The sequence below is a fragment of the Dermacentor albipictus genome, chromosome 7 (assembly GCF_038994185.2).
Source record: "Dermacentor albipictus isolate Rhodes 1998 colony chromosome 7, USDA_Dalb.pri_finalv2, whole genome shotgun sequence".
Classification (NCBI taxonomy): Eukaryota; Metazoa; Arthropoda; class Arachnida; order Ixodida; family Ixodidae; genus Dermacentor; species Dermacentor albipictus.
In genome coordinates, this window is record NC_091827.1 from 88130635 (window position 1) to 88149964 (window position 19330).

The following is a 19330-nucleotide window of genomic DNA, read 5'->3' on the forward strand; positions in this document are numbered from 1 at the left end:
TATCGCCCGCACATGTTAGGTCCATTGCAGTCAAGCATTATGAGTGTGCATTCAAGTGAAACGCCTCGATGCGTAACAACTAGCCAAAGCTAGCCTAACACAGGCAGCCTTCCAGCGTAGCACGAAAGTTTCAGATGTCATATTTGGCCACTGCTTGCGATGCTTATCGAAAATCTGTCGCGCTATGACGCATACTGGTGATCCAGTGTTGACTTCAACTGCCAGTTCTACATCGCCGCAATTGACCGTGCGGCATATTGGCAGCTCAAGGTACGTCGTTCGCGCCGACAGCAAAGTTCAGATATGAGCATTTTCATAGTGATCTTCCGACGTGGTTTCTTCCACTGTAATGTTTTGCCGTGAGGCGCAGGCGCGCAGCAGCACTGAATTCCTTGTTGTGGCAGCTGGGACACTTTTTTTGCAGGATGTCCATGTTTATCACGGCGACAACAGCGTGTCTTGACCCAGCTGCAGTTGTTAGCGTCATGTTTAAAGCTTGCACATCTTCCGCATTCCCGGCACGCTGCGTTTTCGGCGCTCTCTCTCGGTGTTCGTCGGCGCCGCGCTTGCATTCTCAATAGTGGTGTCACCAGTGTTACTTCTGACGAAATTCCTTGCGCATAATTTTCCGCGGCTTCAAAAGATAATGCTTTTGCTCCAGCTTCTTCTAGCGTTAGCTCTTTCTTTGCTAGGAGTTATTTCCGCACTGCAGTTCAGCGCACATCGCAGACAATCCTATCTCGGATCATCCTGTCAAGGCAACTGTCCAAGTTGCAGTTGTCTACGAGACGGCGGATCTCGACGAGGAATGCTTGAATAGATATGCGCAATATCGTTGCGTTTGGGGTCATAGTATTTATTGAAGGCCTCGGTAACTTCGTCTAAACTCAAAGGGTTCGGCGCGCGGAGAGCAACCAGTCCGGCAAGGATCTGAATAGTCTGCGTGCTTAGTGCAGCCACAAGAAGTGCTCTCTTCTTATTTGACTCAACGACGCCATTCGCTTAAAAATACGCCTCCACTTTTATCAGGTACGGCTTCCACTTATCTGAGCTTTCGTCAAAACTCGGGAGCATCTGGAAGGCCATGGGAGTGAGTGGCATGTTTGTCTTCAGGGCCGGACTCTCTGGGTCTGCCTTGACTTCGTGGGTCTCGTTTTGACTCGTCGCCACTGTAGCACAGCCACGGCCGACAGGCCATGGCAGGAACGGAACGTACGCGCACGCCTTGGAACGAGACGGGCAAGAACCAACATTTATTATCAACTGTAGGGTGCTCATATAGTAATCCAGGGTCGAATGAATGGAAAGGGCACAGAGCGAGGCAGAAAGGATACTTCACACTTGCGCAATGCATAGTGCGAACTATGACACAGCGGCCGATACAACATAGGTCATCTCCTACCTCACCATCACTTGTGAATACAAGGCACACGAGCACGAATATTTTAGAACGTAATTAGTTCGCCAACATGCACTAGCTCCCTAAGTGCCGAATTTTCTTTGACAAGTTGCATTGTATTCATTTATTATCTGTGACATCAATTATTACTTATGGCTTTCAGGAGTTTTTGTTACGTTGACCAGCTTACAATGCACGTACGTGTATTGGCTTCTGTGAAAGTCGGGTATTTTTATTTTCAAGTGGCTAATGACCATGTATTTTAATTGCTTTGCGCAGTACCCTACACGGTATGTTTTTTGGTGTTTTTTCTAAGTGGGTCTTATACGAAGCTGTGAAACTTGCGATACTGTGACTTATTGGCAGATTACAGTTAACAATGGGGAACGTTTGAAATAGCGTGAAAAAGAAAGCCATGGAGCACTCCATCTTTGCAGTCAGATTAGCTGCCCTGGAGACAGGACCGCAATATGTGATACACCGCCAAATGCCAATCAAGCAATGCCTTAAGGAATTCCTGAGCCAATCTGCGCATAAAACAGTACACATACCTACCAGTGCTGCTGGTTGGCTAGAGTGCGTGGCAACCATTCGCTGCGCAAATTTGAAAGTTGTGCGACGCATGGTCGCCGTTGTGGCAACAAGTATTGATAGAGAACTTGCGGAGCGGGTAAGTGCGAAAGTGGTGCTCTAAATAACCTTTAAAAGGCGCCGTTTTTAATTGCTACTGATATTATGGGAAAAAAAGTTGTCATTACGCTAACCTGCACTTTTCTAGATCGACCGGGAAGAGTTCGAGTACGCTCTGCTGCGACCAAAGCGAGAAGAATTTCTGCATATCTTCCTGAACCGAGGCTTCCAAGTGAACAAATACTTGTCACCCAAAAGGCTTCGTCAGCTCTTCTCGAAAATTCAGCACGAAGAGTTCTTTCGTTCTGTTTGCTGGGAAGGAGCCCTTGGACACAGCATGGTACGGTCACTCATTTTAGCCTGCACAACATGTGCGCAAAACCTACGCCTAGTAAGAGAGCGGATTCATAGCATGACCTGCACAGGATGGCCTGCGGATGCGCACTGGTTCCGTATATATCGGTACGTCAACACTGTGTTGACAATACATGCAATGTTTTTATTCAGTTCCGTGCAGTTTCATAAACAGTGAGTCAATAAAGCTGTCCGTAAGAGTTTATTGTTAAAATACTGGCGGCCATTGATTCATTTACTAATTGTTAATGCAAGAAATTCATATTGTGCACACTTGTGCCCCAAGGAACAGCGCATGCGCGTGACCATCATGCACCCGCAGCATAAAGTCTAAAACCCAAATTCTTCGACCCTACACGAACTGCTATCCTGTCCATTCTGCGCAGCGGCGTAGATGCGGGATACTGCAGTGCAGTACATTTCGTGCCGCCGCACTAAAGCTAGGTCTGGTAATGCTACGCTATCCCGGCACCCCCCTAACGCAGAATGCTACGTCTACGACAGTATCTTTAATACTATGACGGGTTGTACCATGCGCTATTTGCGCTGTCGGTACTTTTATTAGTGTTACGAAAGGCGTCAAATAATTATTTGAGAGCGCCAGTTGTTTGCGAAGAATGATCTCGTTGACAAACCGCATCATTCTGCGGCAAAGTGAAAATTTATTCATTCAGTACCTGGCGTTCGTATCGTATCCCATTTTGTTCTTCCCGATAAAGAAAATTAAAAACTAGAGAAGCCATTCCACCCTGTGAAGGTGGTTCACCAGCGAAGCTGCTCCGGTGGTATAAATTGTTGGCATAGAGTTTTGTTCGTATGGTGCCTATACATATAATTATGTGTGTCTCATTTAGGCGAAATACAAAGAAATATCAGGCGCCCACTACGTCACGCACTACGACACGCACTGCGTCGTGCATGCACATAACTACCGCCGAAGTGGTTTTATGACGGCGCTCTAAAGACGCAGGTGATGTCGACGCAGCTGCGATGGAGCGTCGTTTAGACGCAGGTCGAGAAACTTGGCTTTGGCGCAAGGCGTATTTGTTCGCCGCGACGATTTTTTCGTAGGGTAGCCATAGGCAGCTTCGCTGTAAAAACAAAGTACTTATACATGACTTTTAAAACTTATGGAACAAACTTTATGCTTACATACAAAACATAATCGGCTCTTTCTGCGTGTGTGGGAGTTCTAGCGAAATGTCAACGACTCTGGTCAGTATTTTATTGTATTATCACGTTATCTTACATATAATGGCAGATATGTACCCATTACACAAGGTCTATCGTTTATGATGAAGCTTTTTTAAGAAAGCCTATAAAACGTACTCGAATTATGTATCAGGTGAATTATCAGTTGAAGAGGACATCATTTACCAAAAACAATTATATTCACGAACTAAACTGATTGCATCATTACCCTCTAATTAGAATTTTCTGGCATATGTTTACAATGGAGAGTTGAAGGGAACCGTCATACAATGCAAGTTCCGCGGTTCTACATTCAAAAATTGCCACATAGACGGAAATAGCTGGCTTCAAGTTATTCGTTTAATTTACCTGCTTATAACCGCAGCACCGCGTGGCGAGGATCGAATCGCAACCAGCCCGTGACGTAGTAGGAAGGCGTGAAATGAAGCTGTGCCATGCCGCGGTATAGAGCGGTCTGTCTGCCTCTTGCATTTGAAGTGACCATACATCTAAATGGGGAGTTGCGCACAGCGTAAATGGGAATCAGCTCGTGGAAAGATGGAAGTGAGACGGCAGCTTCATTTTACGCCACGATTTTACGCCAGACAGGGGTCGCACAGATTGCCGCGCTTGGCGGGGCCGCATGCGTGAACAGGGTAAATGAACGAGAATTTGACGCTAGTTTATTTATTTACCTAAAAAAAACCTGTGGAGCGATTTTACATGAGGAATGGTTAAGCGTACACAGAAACAATTCAACAACAGGAAAGCAAGACTACATACAAGAGTGCAAAATAACCATGAATAACAAATGCAAATGAGTAGTGTATGTGACGAGTAGCAAACGAGTAGTTGGGGTTAACATGGCTTTTCGGAAATATCGAAACCTGTAACTGCACCTTAATAACTACTTTATAGAAGTTTTCATTATACACGTGTGCCGCAATTTGCTATTACGAAATTTGTAATTATTGCAAATGTTGCCAGCTTTGGCAGATAACTTGTCTGTAGTTACGTATTTCGAGTAAATTTTCTCAGCTTATTTTTTTAAGTGTTCGGCATGATACAATACACTGGTTATATGACGAAAACATGTATTGCTCCTTGCAGCTGTCTAAAATTGGCAAGAACTTCATCGAGGGAGACCTGAACTGGTTGATAGAGACGACGACTGGCATGCGCGACTTCATTGACCCTGATGAGCTGTCGATGAACACCGCACTTGGAATGTACATCCAGGTATGGCCTAGATGTGTCGAGGGCCCTTGAGCTGTAGTGTTCGCACAGGTTAGCCGATCTGATATACAGTGGTGTTACTGAGAGCGCTAGTGGCATTTTCCTTTCACGTGTTAGACGAAGGTGTTGTCCGATTGTTCCAGCATACCAGACTTCGGCTTTTGAATATCGCAATAAATTAGGAAGTCGGCAATAAAGGGGCCAGCTCGGGAGCACAAAAGCAGTCGATAAAGCTTTCGGAATAACTCAGTGTTTTAACTTTCTGGCATGCGCATTTAACGTTTAGCGCCACATTTGTATCACATTTAGCGAAACATTTAGCGCATTCTACCCACCTCTATTAGCCGTTCTGAAGCCAAAACAGTACCGGAGGCAATAGGTAGACGGCACTCAGCGCCGAGAGCTGATTTCGATCTTTCAGCAAGAGAACGTGTACAAAGTAGAAATTAATAATTAAATGCAAAATTATAAATATGAAACCACAAAGGACACAGAAGGGCGTGCAGTCAATTCCGAATAACTGGATGATAACTTACTACGGCCCCCGCAGGGAAGCTTGCGACAGCAGGCGTCTGGTGTGTCGCGACACGCTCCCCGAGCTTGAAGTCATTGCTTAACGGCATCATAGTAGGCGTCCACGTTGCGCCACTGAAATTTTTTTTCCTTGTAGAAGTTCAGGCGGCAGGTCCTGATTTTTCATGTGATGCCATAGTGGTGATCCAGTCGAGTTGGTTATGCATTGCGTAGTGAAAACGGGGCACAGGACACACAAAGCGCTTCGTGTGCCTTGTACCTCCTTTCTTTGTCCGTGTCTTCCAGCACAAGAGCCATTTTATGTGGTGCTTTTTCCCGCTCCCACCGCATCGCACATACCTGTGGTCGGAAGTGCATTACGTCTCGGAGCTGTGTATTCCGTCCTTCTGCACAACACTTGATGTACTGTAAATAGCTGTTCTATTTCTTCAAATTTGCGAACATATAGGAACCTCTGGACGCTGTGTAAGTTTGCTCTGTGAATAACTCAAAAAAAAAAGATTCGGGTACACGGCTTCAAGAGTAGTTGTATGGAGTACAATTTTTTTTTTAGTTACTGAGGCTTCAGACCTCCGTCATGGCACAGGAAGAAATTGTTCCCTGCACTTTTGGAAGTTCTCTGAACATTATCTCAAGAAGGTATTTCTTGCTGTAATGTGTCCAGCAGCTTTTCATCTTTGCGGACAGAACGCCTGGAATCAAATCTTTCCTGGCCAACCTCACCTTCGTCGCTTTCACCAAAATCTAGTATGTTACCAAAAGCAATGTCATTTAGCAATGTCCTTTTCACTAAATCTGTCGCAACACACGGGATTCTTCAATCTAGAGTGTTGCGCAAAGTACGCACAAGATCTCTGCAAAAAGAAAACAAATAATGAACGCACGCTTTAAGGTATGGCATGAGGCCTGGCGGGGTATCACTTCACGTTCATTATCACGCTTTGTACACATTTGTGACCATGCATCGATCCCGCAGCTACCAGAGTACTTTTAGAAAAAATGCAGTGTACTTTGTTTTATGTGCAATTTGAAGAATTTCGCGCATTCGACAAATTGTAAACTTCGCAGGGCATGCTTGCTTATGCTGTTTATGCTTAAGCCTTGCTTATGCTGTCATAGTCTTGACCGTGCTGTTTCTTTTGGTGGATAATCAACGCTTATTTGGTAAAATGACGCTCTAGATATATGCCAGTGTAAAAGCACACGATTCGGATTAATAACAAAAACGCCTAGTGTTGAACAAGTCCGCCGTAATGAATGCATGTGTAGAATGTACAGAGTTGTGTACATAGGGTTGCAGAGGGTTAAACCTACAATTTCTTTTATATTTACAGGCTCTCTGAGCTTAGCATAACAGCTGTGGAAAAATAAACAATGTAGTAATCAATGAATTACCACTACACATCCCTGTGTTCTATGTTCTATGTATGCATCTAATCAACGTGTCGTAATATGTTGGGTGCCAAGGTACGGAGGCATAGTGGGCAATATAGCTGCAGATGAACTTGTTACATACGTAGCAACGACAGCCGGTAAATGCAGCATAGCTATCCCTCCAACAGACTTGCATTTGTTCTTGCGGAAAAAGGTGCGCAACTATTAGCCATCAAAAGCACCTACGAAATGAAAATCTATGAATGCAACCTAGGAAATTGGCTTTTTATAACAAAGGCGCCACTAAGTGAAATCATGCTGCGTTGACTGACGATAGGACCCACGTACGGTACCCTTTTTTACTGACTGCTGGTGAACTTCCCCTATCTGGTAGATGTAGTGAGAGGCTGATCGTTCGCCAGGTTTTGCTGGAGTGTCAGGAAGCAGAAGCCGAACGCAAAAGTATTTTCCTCTTTCTCACTAACAGCATATACCCCTACATCATGTAATGTCTCTTGGCGAAGAACCGTTTTTAGAGCGCAGTTCTCAGGCGCCCGTTACTGCATCGGGGTCAGCATCGGCAGCGTTCCTTGTAACCGAGCGAACGAGCACAGCGAAGGATGAAAGAGTGAACTGGGAGCGCTGCGGGAGACGAAAAGCGGCGACAGAAGAGAGCGCGAGGAGAAAAGCGGAGGAGGAGAGTATGGCGAACGCGTGAGAAGTGTGGTGCCGTGCAAGACGGGCGCTGCGCCGACGATGGCTACGAGATGGTGCCCTAGTAGCGCGGGTAGTCTGGTCGCTGACGACGCCACTCATATCCCTTAAACTGGATAATCTAAGACCGACATCGCTGACCTCGTGTTTGGGCAAGCTCATAGAGAGGGTCATCAACACGAGACTCAGTAGATACTTAGAAGAGAACAACCTCCTACCTAACACTCAATTCGGCTTTCGCCCTCACCTATCGACCCAGGACGCCCTCTTGTACCTGTACAAGGATCTCCTTGAGACACCCCCCAAGTCACAGACAAGGGCCATCCTGGCACTTGATTTGAAAGGAGCGTTTGACAACGTTCTGCATAAAAATATTCTTCAAAGCCTCGCCGACACCAACTGTGGCACCAGAACCTACAACTATGTCAAAAACTTCTTATCAGCAAGGCAAGCCACTATAAACTTCGGTGGAATAAAATCAGATCCCATCACTCTAGGCCCGAGAGGAACTCCGAAAGGGGCGGAACTGTCAACCCTTTTGTTCAATTTGGCTATGAAAGATCTCCCAGGCCTTCTCTCCGAAATGCCGGGCATCAAACACACATTGTATGCGGATGATATCACTGCCTGGTGCAACTCGGGGAGTGACGCCGAGATCGAGGAGCGTCTTCAAGCAGCAGCGGACACGGTGGACCAGTACGCAAGGGAAAGAGGCCTCCAGTGTGCGCCGGAAAAGTCCGAGTTGCTCATCCTGAAGAGCCCGAGGACACCCCTGGCGCAGAACATCACGGTGTATATCGACAACCACTCAGTACCGAAACCCACGGAGATCAAGATCCTAGGGCTGTATATCCCGCAGGGGCGACAGAACACCACCACTGTGAACAAGCTTACAACATCCACCGAGCAAATCCTCCGGATGATGCATCGTATCAGAAATAAGCACCATGGCATGAAGGAAAGGGACGCCATCCGCTTAGTGCAGGCTTTCGTGATTTCTCGGATAATGTACGGGACGGCATTCCTTAGCCTCTCCCAGTCGGAAATTGAAAAGTTAGAGACGCTGATCCGGAAGGCCTACAAGACGGCACTGGGGCTACCAAACTCCACGCCAACGGCAAAGCTCATGGCTCTAGGAGTACATAATACCCTCAAAGAGATGTGGGAAGCACAATGCCTCTCACAACTCAATAGGCTCGCACTCACAAAACCAGGTAGAGATCTGCTCGAAAAGATCTATATTAATCTGCCCTATACGATAGACCAAAGGGAAGCGGTACCACGTGATGTGAGGAGACGCATCAACGTGTACCCCATTCCGCGGAACATGCATCCTGTATATAACATCGAAAGGAGAAAAGCAACAGGGGAAGCCCTGCAGAAGAAATGGGACGAGCAACCTAACACTCTTTATGTGGACGCCGCAGGGCCAAAGAATGGAGTGATGACTGTTGTGGTCTCAACGCCTTCAGGATCGATGGTGAATTGCGCCTCGATGAAAACTTCCAACCCCACTCACGCAGCGGAAGCAGCTATTGCATTAGCTATAGCATCTAACCCCAACGCCGATGTGCTCACTGACTCCCAGACTCTCAATAATGGATTAATTAACAGGTCAGGGTTGTCATTGCTGACTAAGCATCCACCCAAAGCCTCAGTCATCTGGTTTCCCGGTCACCTGGAACTACCAGGAGGAAACGAAGCCGCTCACAGGCATGCCCGAGCTCTTCTATACCGGGCGTCTCCCCCTGATGACCGTGAAGAGTGCTGGGACCTAACTGCTTTAGCAGTGTATGCTGACATTCTCGCACCATACAGAACAGCCAGGAAGGAGTACCCAACACCACATAAAACCTTCAATAAGTTGCAAGAGAACACTCTTAGGAGGCTACAAACTAATACATACCCAACGCCAGCTAAGTTACACCAGTGGCACCCTACACTACACTCCCCGCGATGCCCACACTGTGAAGCGGTAGCTAACCTCTACCACATGGTGTGGGCTTGCCAGTTTAATCCCATAGTTGACCCCATCCCAAATCCCTCAAAAAAGCAGTGGGAGGCTATTCTGCTCAGCGATGATCCTGACCGTCAGCACTGGCTGGTGGGGAGGGCCAGCGCAGCAGCGGTAACCAGTGGGCTACCGGAATAGGCGGCCCACCCACGAGTTCTACGAATATCCTGCAAATAAAGATGTTTTCAATCAGTCAATCAATCCGTCTGCAACGTGCCGCACGGGACAGATTGTCTGAGTCAGCCAATATATCGCGAAATGAAAACACATATAGAGGTGCGCTCAATTTTCACCTTAGAGAGAGTTGTAATTGTCGGTAAATTTTTTGAGGCGAAGAAAACAGCTCTAAATTACTTGGATGATGTAGTGTTGCATGTTACGAGCTCGAGAGATTCGTTATATACCCTCTTTACAGAGGATAGTGCTGCATCAGAACGGCAAGTTGGGCCAGTTGGTTGGGATTCATGGTAAGGTTTGTAACAGCGCACCCAAGACAAGGACATCAGAAGGAATAAAACGACGACATGGCGCTGACTCTGAACTGATATTTTATTGAAGACATGTCTAACATATATATATAGGTGCCATTTGATAACCATGACATGCACAAGATACAGAGATGCGTCGAGGCGACTGTGACAAAGTGAGGCACAATCAAAATTGACATAGGTGATGTAGTTCTTTGTTATGAAGAGTGATTGACGGTTCACTGATACACACTTTGTCCCTAATCTTTATATTGTGAGTTTCGGCGATTTCCCTTGTCAATTGGCTTACCTGTTTGAAAATGACACTAGTTTGTTTTTAATTCACGGCGACAACCGCAATGCTCCGGGAGATGAAGCGGCGCAACCCCTTGAAGAGATAGCTCATGCTCCCGAAGTCGAACATTCACACATCGCATTGTTTGTCCCACGTACTCTCGACCACAAGATAATGGAATGGCATACACAACCTGCTTAGTACAAGTGATGTACCTGTTCACATGTTTGACAGTGCATTTTCCCTTCACTTGCTTTTCCTTCAGCAAATTATCAAGTAATGGGCATATAAGACCTATCTTCAGTTTCGCAGAAAAACGAACACCAATGTTGTACCTTGAACCAGCGTTCTTAAGCCCATGTGCTAGCTTGTATACATACGGTACAATCGCGTTTTTTCTTTTTTCTTCTAATTTAGCTTGAATACTTTGGTCCTTTATGCTCTTGACGCCGCGAGCCATACTTTCACTCACAGATGAAATGATCGCTTCGGGGTAACCAGCGTCCAGTAAACGATTTACCTGATCAGAAAAAGCAGCCTTCGTCATATGAAAACACGACTTTTTTGTTGCAGCATTTAGGATAGTCTTCGCTATAGCCCGCTTCACTACTTTAGAATGACCAGATTTATAGTTCAAAATGGGTTTAACCGATCTGGGACCATATTTCCAGCACACATGATTTTTACCAAAAATTATTCTCAGATCAAGAAAGTGCAGTTGATGGTCCTTAGGGACTTAGAAAGTAAAATCAAGGCCCATGCCGTGCTGCCTGCATTACGTTAAAATTTCATCAAGGCCTTCGGCGCGTGAATGTCACTGGTAAAAAGTCGTCATCTACATAGCGAAAAACCCTATTGTAAAGTCTAGCAAGGTGGCCTTCTAATTGCCTATCAATTTAATCTAGAAAAATTTAGCTAGAAAAAAACCTAGATAGTGATGTTTTTCAATGAAACTGCCTCCCGGTCTTTCGTTCAAAGGACCGTGATAAGGCGGCAGGGCCACTTGCGCAGACATATTTTACACTATGCTAATTTTTAATAGGCATTTTATGGCCACAGCAAACCTCACTAATCATTGTCATTATTTTATCACTTACATATTTTTTACGCACTTACAGCGACTTATTTTTAGGCTTTTTTTTTGCACCTGTGCTGCTCTACCATTCGCAATTCATAGTCGACAATTCATTGTAGCTCATTACTTCGTGTAAAGCGCTCTTTTTTACATATGTGGCTCTTGCGCTAATAAACACTCCACATCATTATCATCATCAATTTATTACATCAATTTATTGCGCTCCTTTTACAACACTCTACAGATGCCAGCGCAACCCACACTTTTTTTAGGGTACAGCGAATTAACCGTTCTAGTTATCTCAGTTCCGAGCCGCCAGGGTGCCAGCTATGACACGTTAAAAAATGGCGCACTTCGACCGAAGCACGTGACCGCCCGTTCTAAGACATCAGTGATGAATGAAATTCTGATTTCGCTTTCTGTACGAAAATTTATTTTTGAATGTGCTTGCAGTTATCTCAAAGAGGCCACTTGCCATAAAATTAAGCGTGAAATTGCGGAAAACTAGTGTGGGGTCAAGCGGAGTGTTCCAGACATGTGCAAGTTGGATACAAGTGACTACAGATATGGTAGTTGGTAGTTTATTTGTATTTTCCCGAAGTTTACCGTTGGTACTTGCATTGTTCCTATAATTTTGCTTCTTGATTGGTGCAACATGCGTTTCAACAAGAAAGGCGGTGGTGTGACAAGGCGAAGTCGATTTTGTCTTTTATGTACATGTCGAAAGAACCGTCATGGTAGCTCATAATTCCTATCGATAAGCGTTTCAGTGGTTTTGACCCCGTTAAAAATGCAAGATGTCGCGTGCAGACTGCCTGGACACCAGTTAAAAAGCCGCACTCAGCGCACAAAAGGTGACGTCTACCTCTGACCAGCGAGCGTTATTGTTTCAAAAGCTTCCATGTTAATGTTCATGTAGTCCAGGGCGCAGTCGTCATCGTTTTAAATGCATAAGCATTTCTATGCGTTCCCAACGAGAAAATACGTCCTTCCGTCACCTGAGGCGATAGCGTTGAAGATAGTGCCCGCAGCAGCAATGGAATTGACCTTCGCGCTGCCTCCGGCTTCATTGCGAACTATGCGGTGAGAACACAGCGCACACGAAGCTATCAGCACTCGGCGCTCTCTCTCCCCATCGCAGATTGCTTTCAAAAAGATAAGGCCCGCGCCATGCGCAGGCGGCGCCGGAGTACGATTGGTCATGGTGCATAATAGTTCGCATCGGGAGAAGGCAGCTTCATCGACCATGCCTGCGTGCGAGGTGTACCAAACGTGACACTGTTCTATTACGACACGCACTACAGCATGCATCGGCCAGTGCTCGTCTTCCACGAAGCAGCCGGGCCATCCAAATGTATCATCGTATAACATGAGCGAACATTGCTACTGCTCACCTCTTCGTCGTCTCATGCTGACCTCAGTTCACGTTTCGGTGTTGCAACCGCGCTTCCCCGTTCCACGATTCTTTCGCGGCGTTTCTTGCAGTTATACCAAACAAAGCAGCACACGACGATGGAACAGGAGATTCGAGGAAACAGCATAACTCCCACGGGAGATTCTGCGTGCAATTTCTTTGCTTCATAATTCTTTCGAAACGTTTCGTACTAATACTGGGGTAGCCTAGAATTCCAAGTCATTAATTTTGTTGTAGTGTGTGCCACTCAAATAAAAGTTCAGCCCATACATATGTAAATGTTCATTTGTAAAAATTAAAGAGTGACCGTGTTGTTTAATCGATGCTAGGCAATACTTTAGACGTTCATAAATATAAATACTTCTTTAAAACAATTGCTGTTCACTGATGTTTTCGCACATAGGCCGGGAAAATGCTAGGAGTCGCTTTCGTTTCACTTTTGACCGTCGCCGCCGAGCAAGAATCTTTTTTTAACAATTCTGAAATGTCACGAAATTTGACGCGGATGGTGACTCTTCCCAATTTGACGTAATGACTTCACTAAGGCACAAAACTTTTCGTTTTCGGTTCTGGATTACTGTACCGAACGTCATGTACTGCCATTGCATGTCAATTTGGTAAAGCGGATGTTGCTCCTAAAGCCCTCGTCCATTTTTATTCAACCCCACCCCACGCCCTCAAGAAGGAAACGTTGGCAACGATGATGTAAAAATGATTCTATCCAATTCTTTTCCTCTTCACACTTCGCCAGTGGTCCAAGCGGCGCTCCACCAACGTTAGCGCCATAATCGCCCTGGCGTGAGCTATAATAGAATTGTGCAAAGGAATCACTATATTATAGCGCCTCTTGTGATTTTACGTGCTATTACTGCTGTACAGGACGCGGCCTCGGCCGAGCGCAAGGCCCTGGTCATTCTCTGCCTGTGGGCAGTTTTCACGAACCGGCGCAAGACGGCCGAGGTGCTGTGGAAGAACTGTGACCAGCCCATCCACCTGGCCCTGCTGATCTCCATGACGTACGAGAAGCTCACCATGTACGTCAACGAGGGCACTATCAAACACGAGCTGCTCGACACCAGCAGGCAAGTGGCCCTTTCGAAATGGCTACCCACTGTGCTTGAGGTAGATCTACCTTGGCAGCTCGTATATAAAGGCATGGGAACGCAAAATAGTTTGTCTCGGTTTCCACTTTACTGAATTTGATGAGGCGTTTTCATGCAGAAAAAAAGACTCTGACTTGCACAGTAGATTCTTAACATAAGGCCTGTATCTTTTAAGAAAAATTATCGAAAATTAGAGTGCATCAAAGAACTCGAGTATCAAGTTGACACCTTTATAACTTGCAATAAAAGACAATCTCACAAATTTGTAAACCTCCTATGAAAACGTCCCAAGCTTACAAAACTTAATATACACCGCTGTTAAACATATCACTTGTTGCTTGAATGTTTTAAAAAGTTTAAGTTATGGCAGTCTGTGTGAAGAGATTCAGGCCAGGAATCAAAAATTTTCTTCCTGGAGTTTGTAAATTCTTCCTTTTCCCTTAAATGGAAACATTTTCCGGTAAAGGTATACATAACGTTTGTCCCACTGATATGTTCTGGCAGATATAGCTTGAGCAGAGTTATGAGTTTGTAAACTTGTGCTTCAATTTGTGAAAATTTCCAGATTTTGAGCAATTTTAGTAAATAAATTAAAGCCACAAATCAAGATTTTGCATCCTACAGTCAGTGGAACTCTTCTTTTTCTTTTAAATGCAACAAATTTTTATTCAATGTTATCAGAGCAAGGCATCCTTAAAACGTTATTCTTCTGTGGCTGTAAGTAGATCAGGACTAAATGTTGGGCTAGTTGGTCCGACATTTTGACCAGAAAACTAAGCGTGAATAGCCTAGAGAAAAACACACGGAACAGACTAACACATGCGCTTGGCCTCGTCTCTTTCATTTGTATTTGTCTAATTTATTCCCGCTTAGTTTTCTAGTGAGCATATCTCAGGTGGAAACCGGAACTTTAGGCATGATGCCAAACATTTTCTGATGTCCTTATTGTCTCGATTTGATATATAACACAATCTATGGGTCCAGAAACATTTTATTGATATTTTAACCCGCCTATAAATGCCCATATCTTTTTTAATTCCTATATTGAATTTTCAAAGCCTAAACATTCCTGTTCCCGTGTTTTGCAGTAGACTGTTCTTGTTTATCGTGCTATCACCCGCTGGGAAACTTTGCTGAATGCACCCAATTAATAAACAAGCACTCTCCCAATCTAACTAAGGTTATTAATTATTCTGCTCAAATTGCTCTACGCGCCGATAGGCTTAAAAGCTACTTAGCCTACTTGTGCGCTAAATTGAGGTTATCAGTTGACATCGCCGAGAAATTTGAATACTCAGGCGCGAATCTGACCAGAAATGTAAGGCTCATTTTCGACGTTCAGGATATCTTTGCCACCATTCGCAATGCAGCTGTTGCTAAGAGTTAGTTCGAAACTTCGATCTATCTTGGACAAAAATCCCGGAATTTCGCTACCGAAAGAACCGTCAAAGGTTCTGACCGGCGAACACTGTGCAATTCCAGCGGGCATGGGACTGTCGAACGTTCGAAAGTACGAGTGTGTGCCGCTGACTTCGGAGGACGTTGACCGGGTTCCGTTTCTGCGCACAATCTAATGCTCAGTGAAAAAAAGACCGTGTGATACCCGAAAATCTCGAGAAGATGCTTGTTTAACCTTGCGTTCACAATATTGTCGTAGTTTAGTGTCTCTAGATTTCGGATCACTATTGTAACCTACACGAAGTCCCTCATTCTATTTTATCGAGAAAATAAAAAAAATCACAGAAACAGTGTTTAGTGGGCTATGTTGCTCAGAAAATAATAATGTATTCTCAGATCCACAGAGAAAGTTCTTCTGAATTGATCCTATGCATGCCTAGAGGACAATTTTTTGCGCTTACATATACCTCCAATGACAGCTTTTCTGCCTGTTATGGGCTTCTAAAACAGCACCTTTAGTGTCTAAACATCTCGTCTCTCTCCCTTTCTTCTTCTTTCTATTCCCCTTTCCCCCACCCCCAGTGTAGGGTAGCAAACCGGATACTCTTCTGGTTGACCTCCCTGCCTTTCCTGTCCTTGCTTTCTCTCTCTCTCTTGTCTCTAACCCTAGGACTGCCTATACTTCTTTACGTTCCTCTGGTATCATACGGTGGCTTCGATGTACTCCTTCGATGTACTCCTTCACGTTACTCATATTGCGCTTCTTTTGCTTGAGGTTCTCGTTCATGGATTTATTGTATTCGTTGCAGATTTTATTTTGTGATTCTTCATCAGAAGGCGGGTCAAGTACTGTCTAAACTTTGCTTCCTGGTGATGTCTGCGCGACGTCCTTGCGAAGCTTTGTCTTTGCTTTCTTGTGGGGCAGCATGTTGTTCACAGTCCGACCTTACCAATGGCATGAGAGGGTCCATCGCACGTCTCAAAGGAACGCTGTTCGTCGTCAAGCTTGTAGGCATATTCATCTCAATAATACCGATGTAATACGAAGATCGACGCACCACTTGCGACTGGTGCGTGATGATTTTGTTCCTTATAACGTCAGTGCAGACGTTGGTTTGTCGTTTCATGACGCACCCAGGTTGTTCGAATGTTTCTTAATGATAATGGTTTATTATTTACTTACGCACTTCTTGGTTCCCGCATTCGGCCGGATCACATTGGCCTCCTCCGCGGTCGACTCGTTCACGTTAATCAGAAGGTCGCAGCTGACCTTCCGTGGGGTTTGAACGGGGTTGCTGGTGATCTCAGTCGTCCTCTGCAAAAGCTCTTTCAAAAACCTGCTGTCCATATGAGTGCTGTCAATACACTCGAGCATCTCGAAGACACTCGTAGAAACGGAAACACGTCAGCTCTCAATACAACGCTGGTGCAGAAAATTATATTAACTCGCATAGCTAGCAGTCCTAGCACGGTCCAGCCTAAGTGCGGGCCGGTGGCCATAACCTTTTCGTTCACTGTCGTCACTTTGCCGCTAACCAAATCCCATATTAGTCAGCTCGCTGTGAGGATCGCTACTGAACACACTGTGTGTAACTGAAAAACATTGGTGTTTCACCTTCGTGATGATATCCTAATGCGAAGTCAGGACAGAGTCACTGCATATTGCATCCACTTACGAAGCTTCAATTCGAATCGCCTGGTTTATCTTCTCTGTAAAGGTACGCAGGGGCACGACCTCCAAGTACTCTTATTGTTAACGTCTTTTATTGTAGAGAATCAAACCAAAATGTTTGCTACGTCTGTGAAGTTATAAAGCTTCATGGCTGCCCCACCGAAGCGAATCACGGATCGCCTCGGCAATGCTTCGCCTTGCCTCTTAAAGTACGTAGGAAACCTATGGGCCCTGACTAATGCAGAGGTGACGTTTTCATTCATCACAAAGTCTGAGGCACGTCTCCTACAACAGTTCCTTCATCTTCGTAGCCATCTAAAATCTCTCGCCATATGACCCAGGAGGCACCATATGGCAAGAGGCACCAAAATTATTGGCCAGCCTTCGTTTCGCTAGTGTATCGTACTTGCCGTACTTACGTGTCTAACCAGCATTCGGCGCTATGATCGGTGTATTGGCAGAACAATTAAGCATCGCTGAGCGCTTTTCGCGCTCGTTTGTACAACAGCGGCAGTATGCACGATACGTTGCTGCCAAGATCTAGAGACTCGCATCGGTTCTCAATACAGTCACAGCGTTCTCAATACAGTCACAGTTTATCGGCACTGGAGCTGATGATCGAACAACTCGAGTAGTTCTTGCAATTCTTTCTCGGTTATAGTGACCCATGACATCGGGTTCTGTCGTCGAAGCGGTCGCTATCGACGTCTGCTTTGGCTTGTGAAGCTTGTACAACCTTAGAGCCTAATCTCCTGATTGGCAGGACTATTAAAAGAGAATTGCACGAAGCATGGTACAATAGTTTCCCGTTCACATGTTCAGTGCCTTGAGGCCCCGTACATGCATTTGAACTTCGTTGCAAAGGTCTTGAAGTTGGCGAATGCTCAACGGCGATGAGACCAGTTTCAGATGTAGCAGTCCTCGTAGGTGGTATTGCACAATTATGCTTTCATTGCCGAATAAGTTCAAGTTGTCAACTCCGTCCTTCTTACACTCCTTGGTAGCACTGATTCTTGACGCAGCTGACGCAGTGACTCCAGGCATGAGAGCGTTCAAGTAGTTAAACTTGACCGACGTTCTGAGCTCTTCGTTGTGAACGGCTGTTGAAAACTTGCCGGAACGCCCCCATTTCTCGCTGTTTCTCTCAAACTTCATGAGCTCCAGAGGAGGCAACTTGACCTTCACGTTCGTCTCTGCCCTCGTCGTGTTTGAGGCTTGAAATGTACGACCGTTCTGAAGATCAAAGCGTAGCTTCGATAACGCTGTTACATTATTGTCGTCGCATTTTGCCTTGTCTGAAGTTTCACTCTCGAGCAAGTCACCTAGCATCTCGCTGAATATGCCTTCGTCGACTTTCGTAATATGTTGTCGAGCGCTTCGATTAGATATTGAAGGACGTTCACCTCGAATGGACCGGAGGTCTAGCTTTCGCAACACGCCTTACGCTTCAGTTATGATGCCGTCCTATTACGAATGGAGGCTTTCACGCTGTTGGAATATTTGTTGGATCTGTCGGCAGTTAGCCAGAAAACCTTAGTCAAATCGAAGGCCTCACGGAGCGATTCCGCGCGTGGATGAGGTTTACGTTGATGTGGAGGTTCCGGATTTCCGCACCATGGTGTGGACATCTGCGTGTGCCGACTACCTTGTTGTCTTCTAATGTGAAATACACCTTGCAGTGGAATGGCACAGAACACTGATTTAATGTACCGGTGAGCCGCACCAGCAATATCGCGCGCAAGCAGCTCATGATGAGCAAATGGCATGATGATGACTGGCCGTACGCTAAAGTTGTGAGAGAGGAGTTCCGACAAGGCTTTCATATACATCAATTGACGCATGTATAAGCTAAAAAGAAATACAAACACTAGGTATAGTTGGAACAGCGATACACATTGGATTAGGTCGTACACTTTTACTTCTTCAAGTCGCCCAGGTGTTTGCTAGCTTCATGTATAACCTAACTGGTACTCGTAGCAGCTGCGCCTAATGCTTGCTATCCTAAGATATCTACACAAAGCATCATCCTGACAAATTATATTTCTCATGATTGCGTAAGCAGTGGTGATTTCTCATGTTCTTGGTTACTCGCAGCATGCACAAGTCACGCAGTCATTGTCCTAGTTGTCAGCAGTTTTACAAAGCAATGCAAAATCGTGAGCAAGAGTATATGTTGCTTGCTCAAGCTTCCAGCATATAAATATCGAGGATATTGTCCGGAGAAGAGCCTAAAATGCTTGGAACCTGAACGCGCTCGTCGGTTGACCTTACAATCCAAGCACTTGTTTGTATGGGTCCATGGAAGGAATGGGATGGTGTTTAATTTCAAGTTAACAAATCAGATAAGGAAAATGCGAAGCTTACTGTCATTTTCCTCTGCATATTTTACGCTTACCAACACTACAGGAGAACATTGTTTCTTTTTATTGCGTGTTCTCAAGCATGACAACCATAGCCAGC

At 45.3% G+C, this 19330-nt stretch overlaps 1 protein-coding gene across 3 annotated transcripts in view; it reads left to right on the forward strand.

The window, feature by feature from the left end:
* LOC135899688 (transient receptor potential cation channel subfamily M member-like 2) overlaps positions 1-19330 on the forward strand; it is a 157548-nt gene that overhangs the window by 48820 nt on the left and 89398 nt on the right. For all 3 annotated transcript variants that reach the window (XM_065429019.1, XM_065429017.1, XM_065429020.1), the window contains exons 10-12: positions 2178-2369; positions 4685-4813; positions 13577-13779. In XM_065429019.1, the coding sequence (XP_065285091.1) occupies positions 2178-2369; positions 4685-4813; positions 13577-13779 (524 nt within the window). The remainder of the gene's footprint in view (positions 1-2177; positions 2370-4684; positions 4814-13576; positions 13780-19330) is intronic.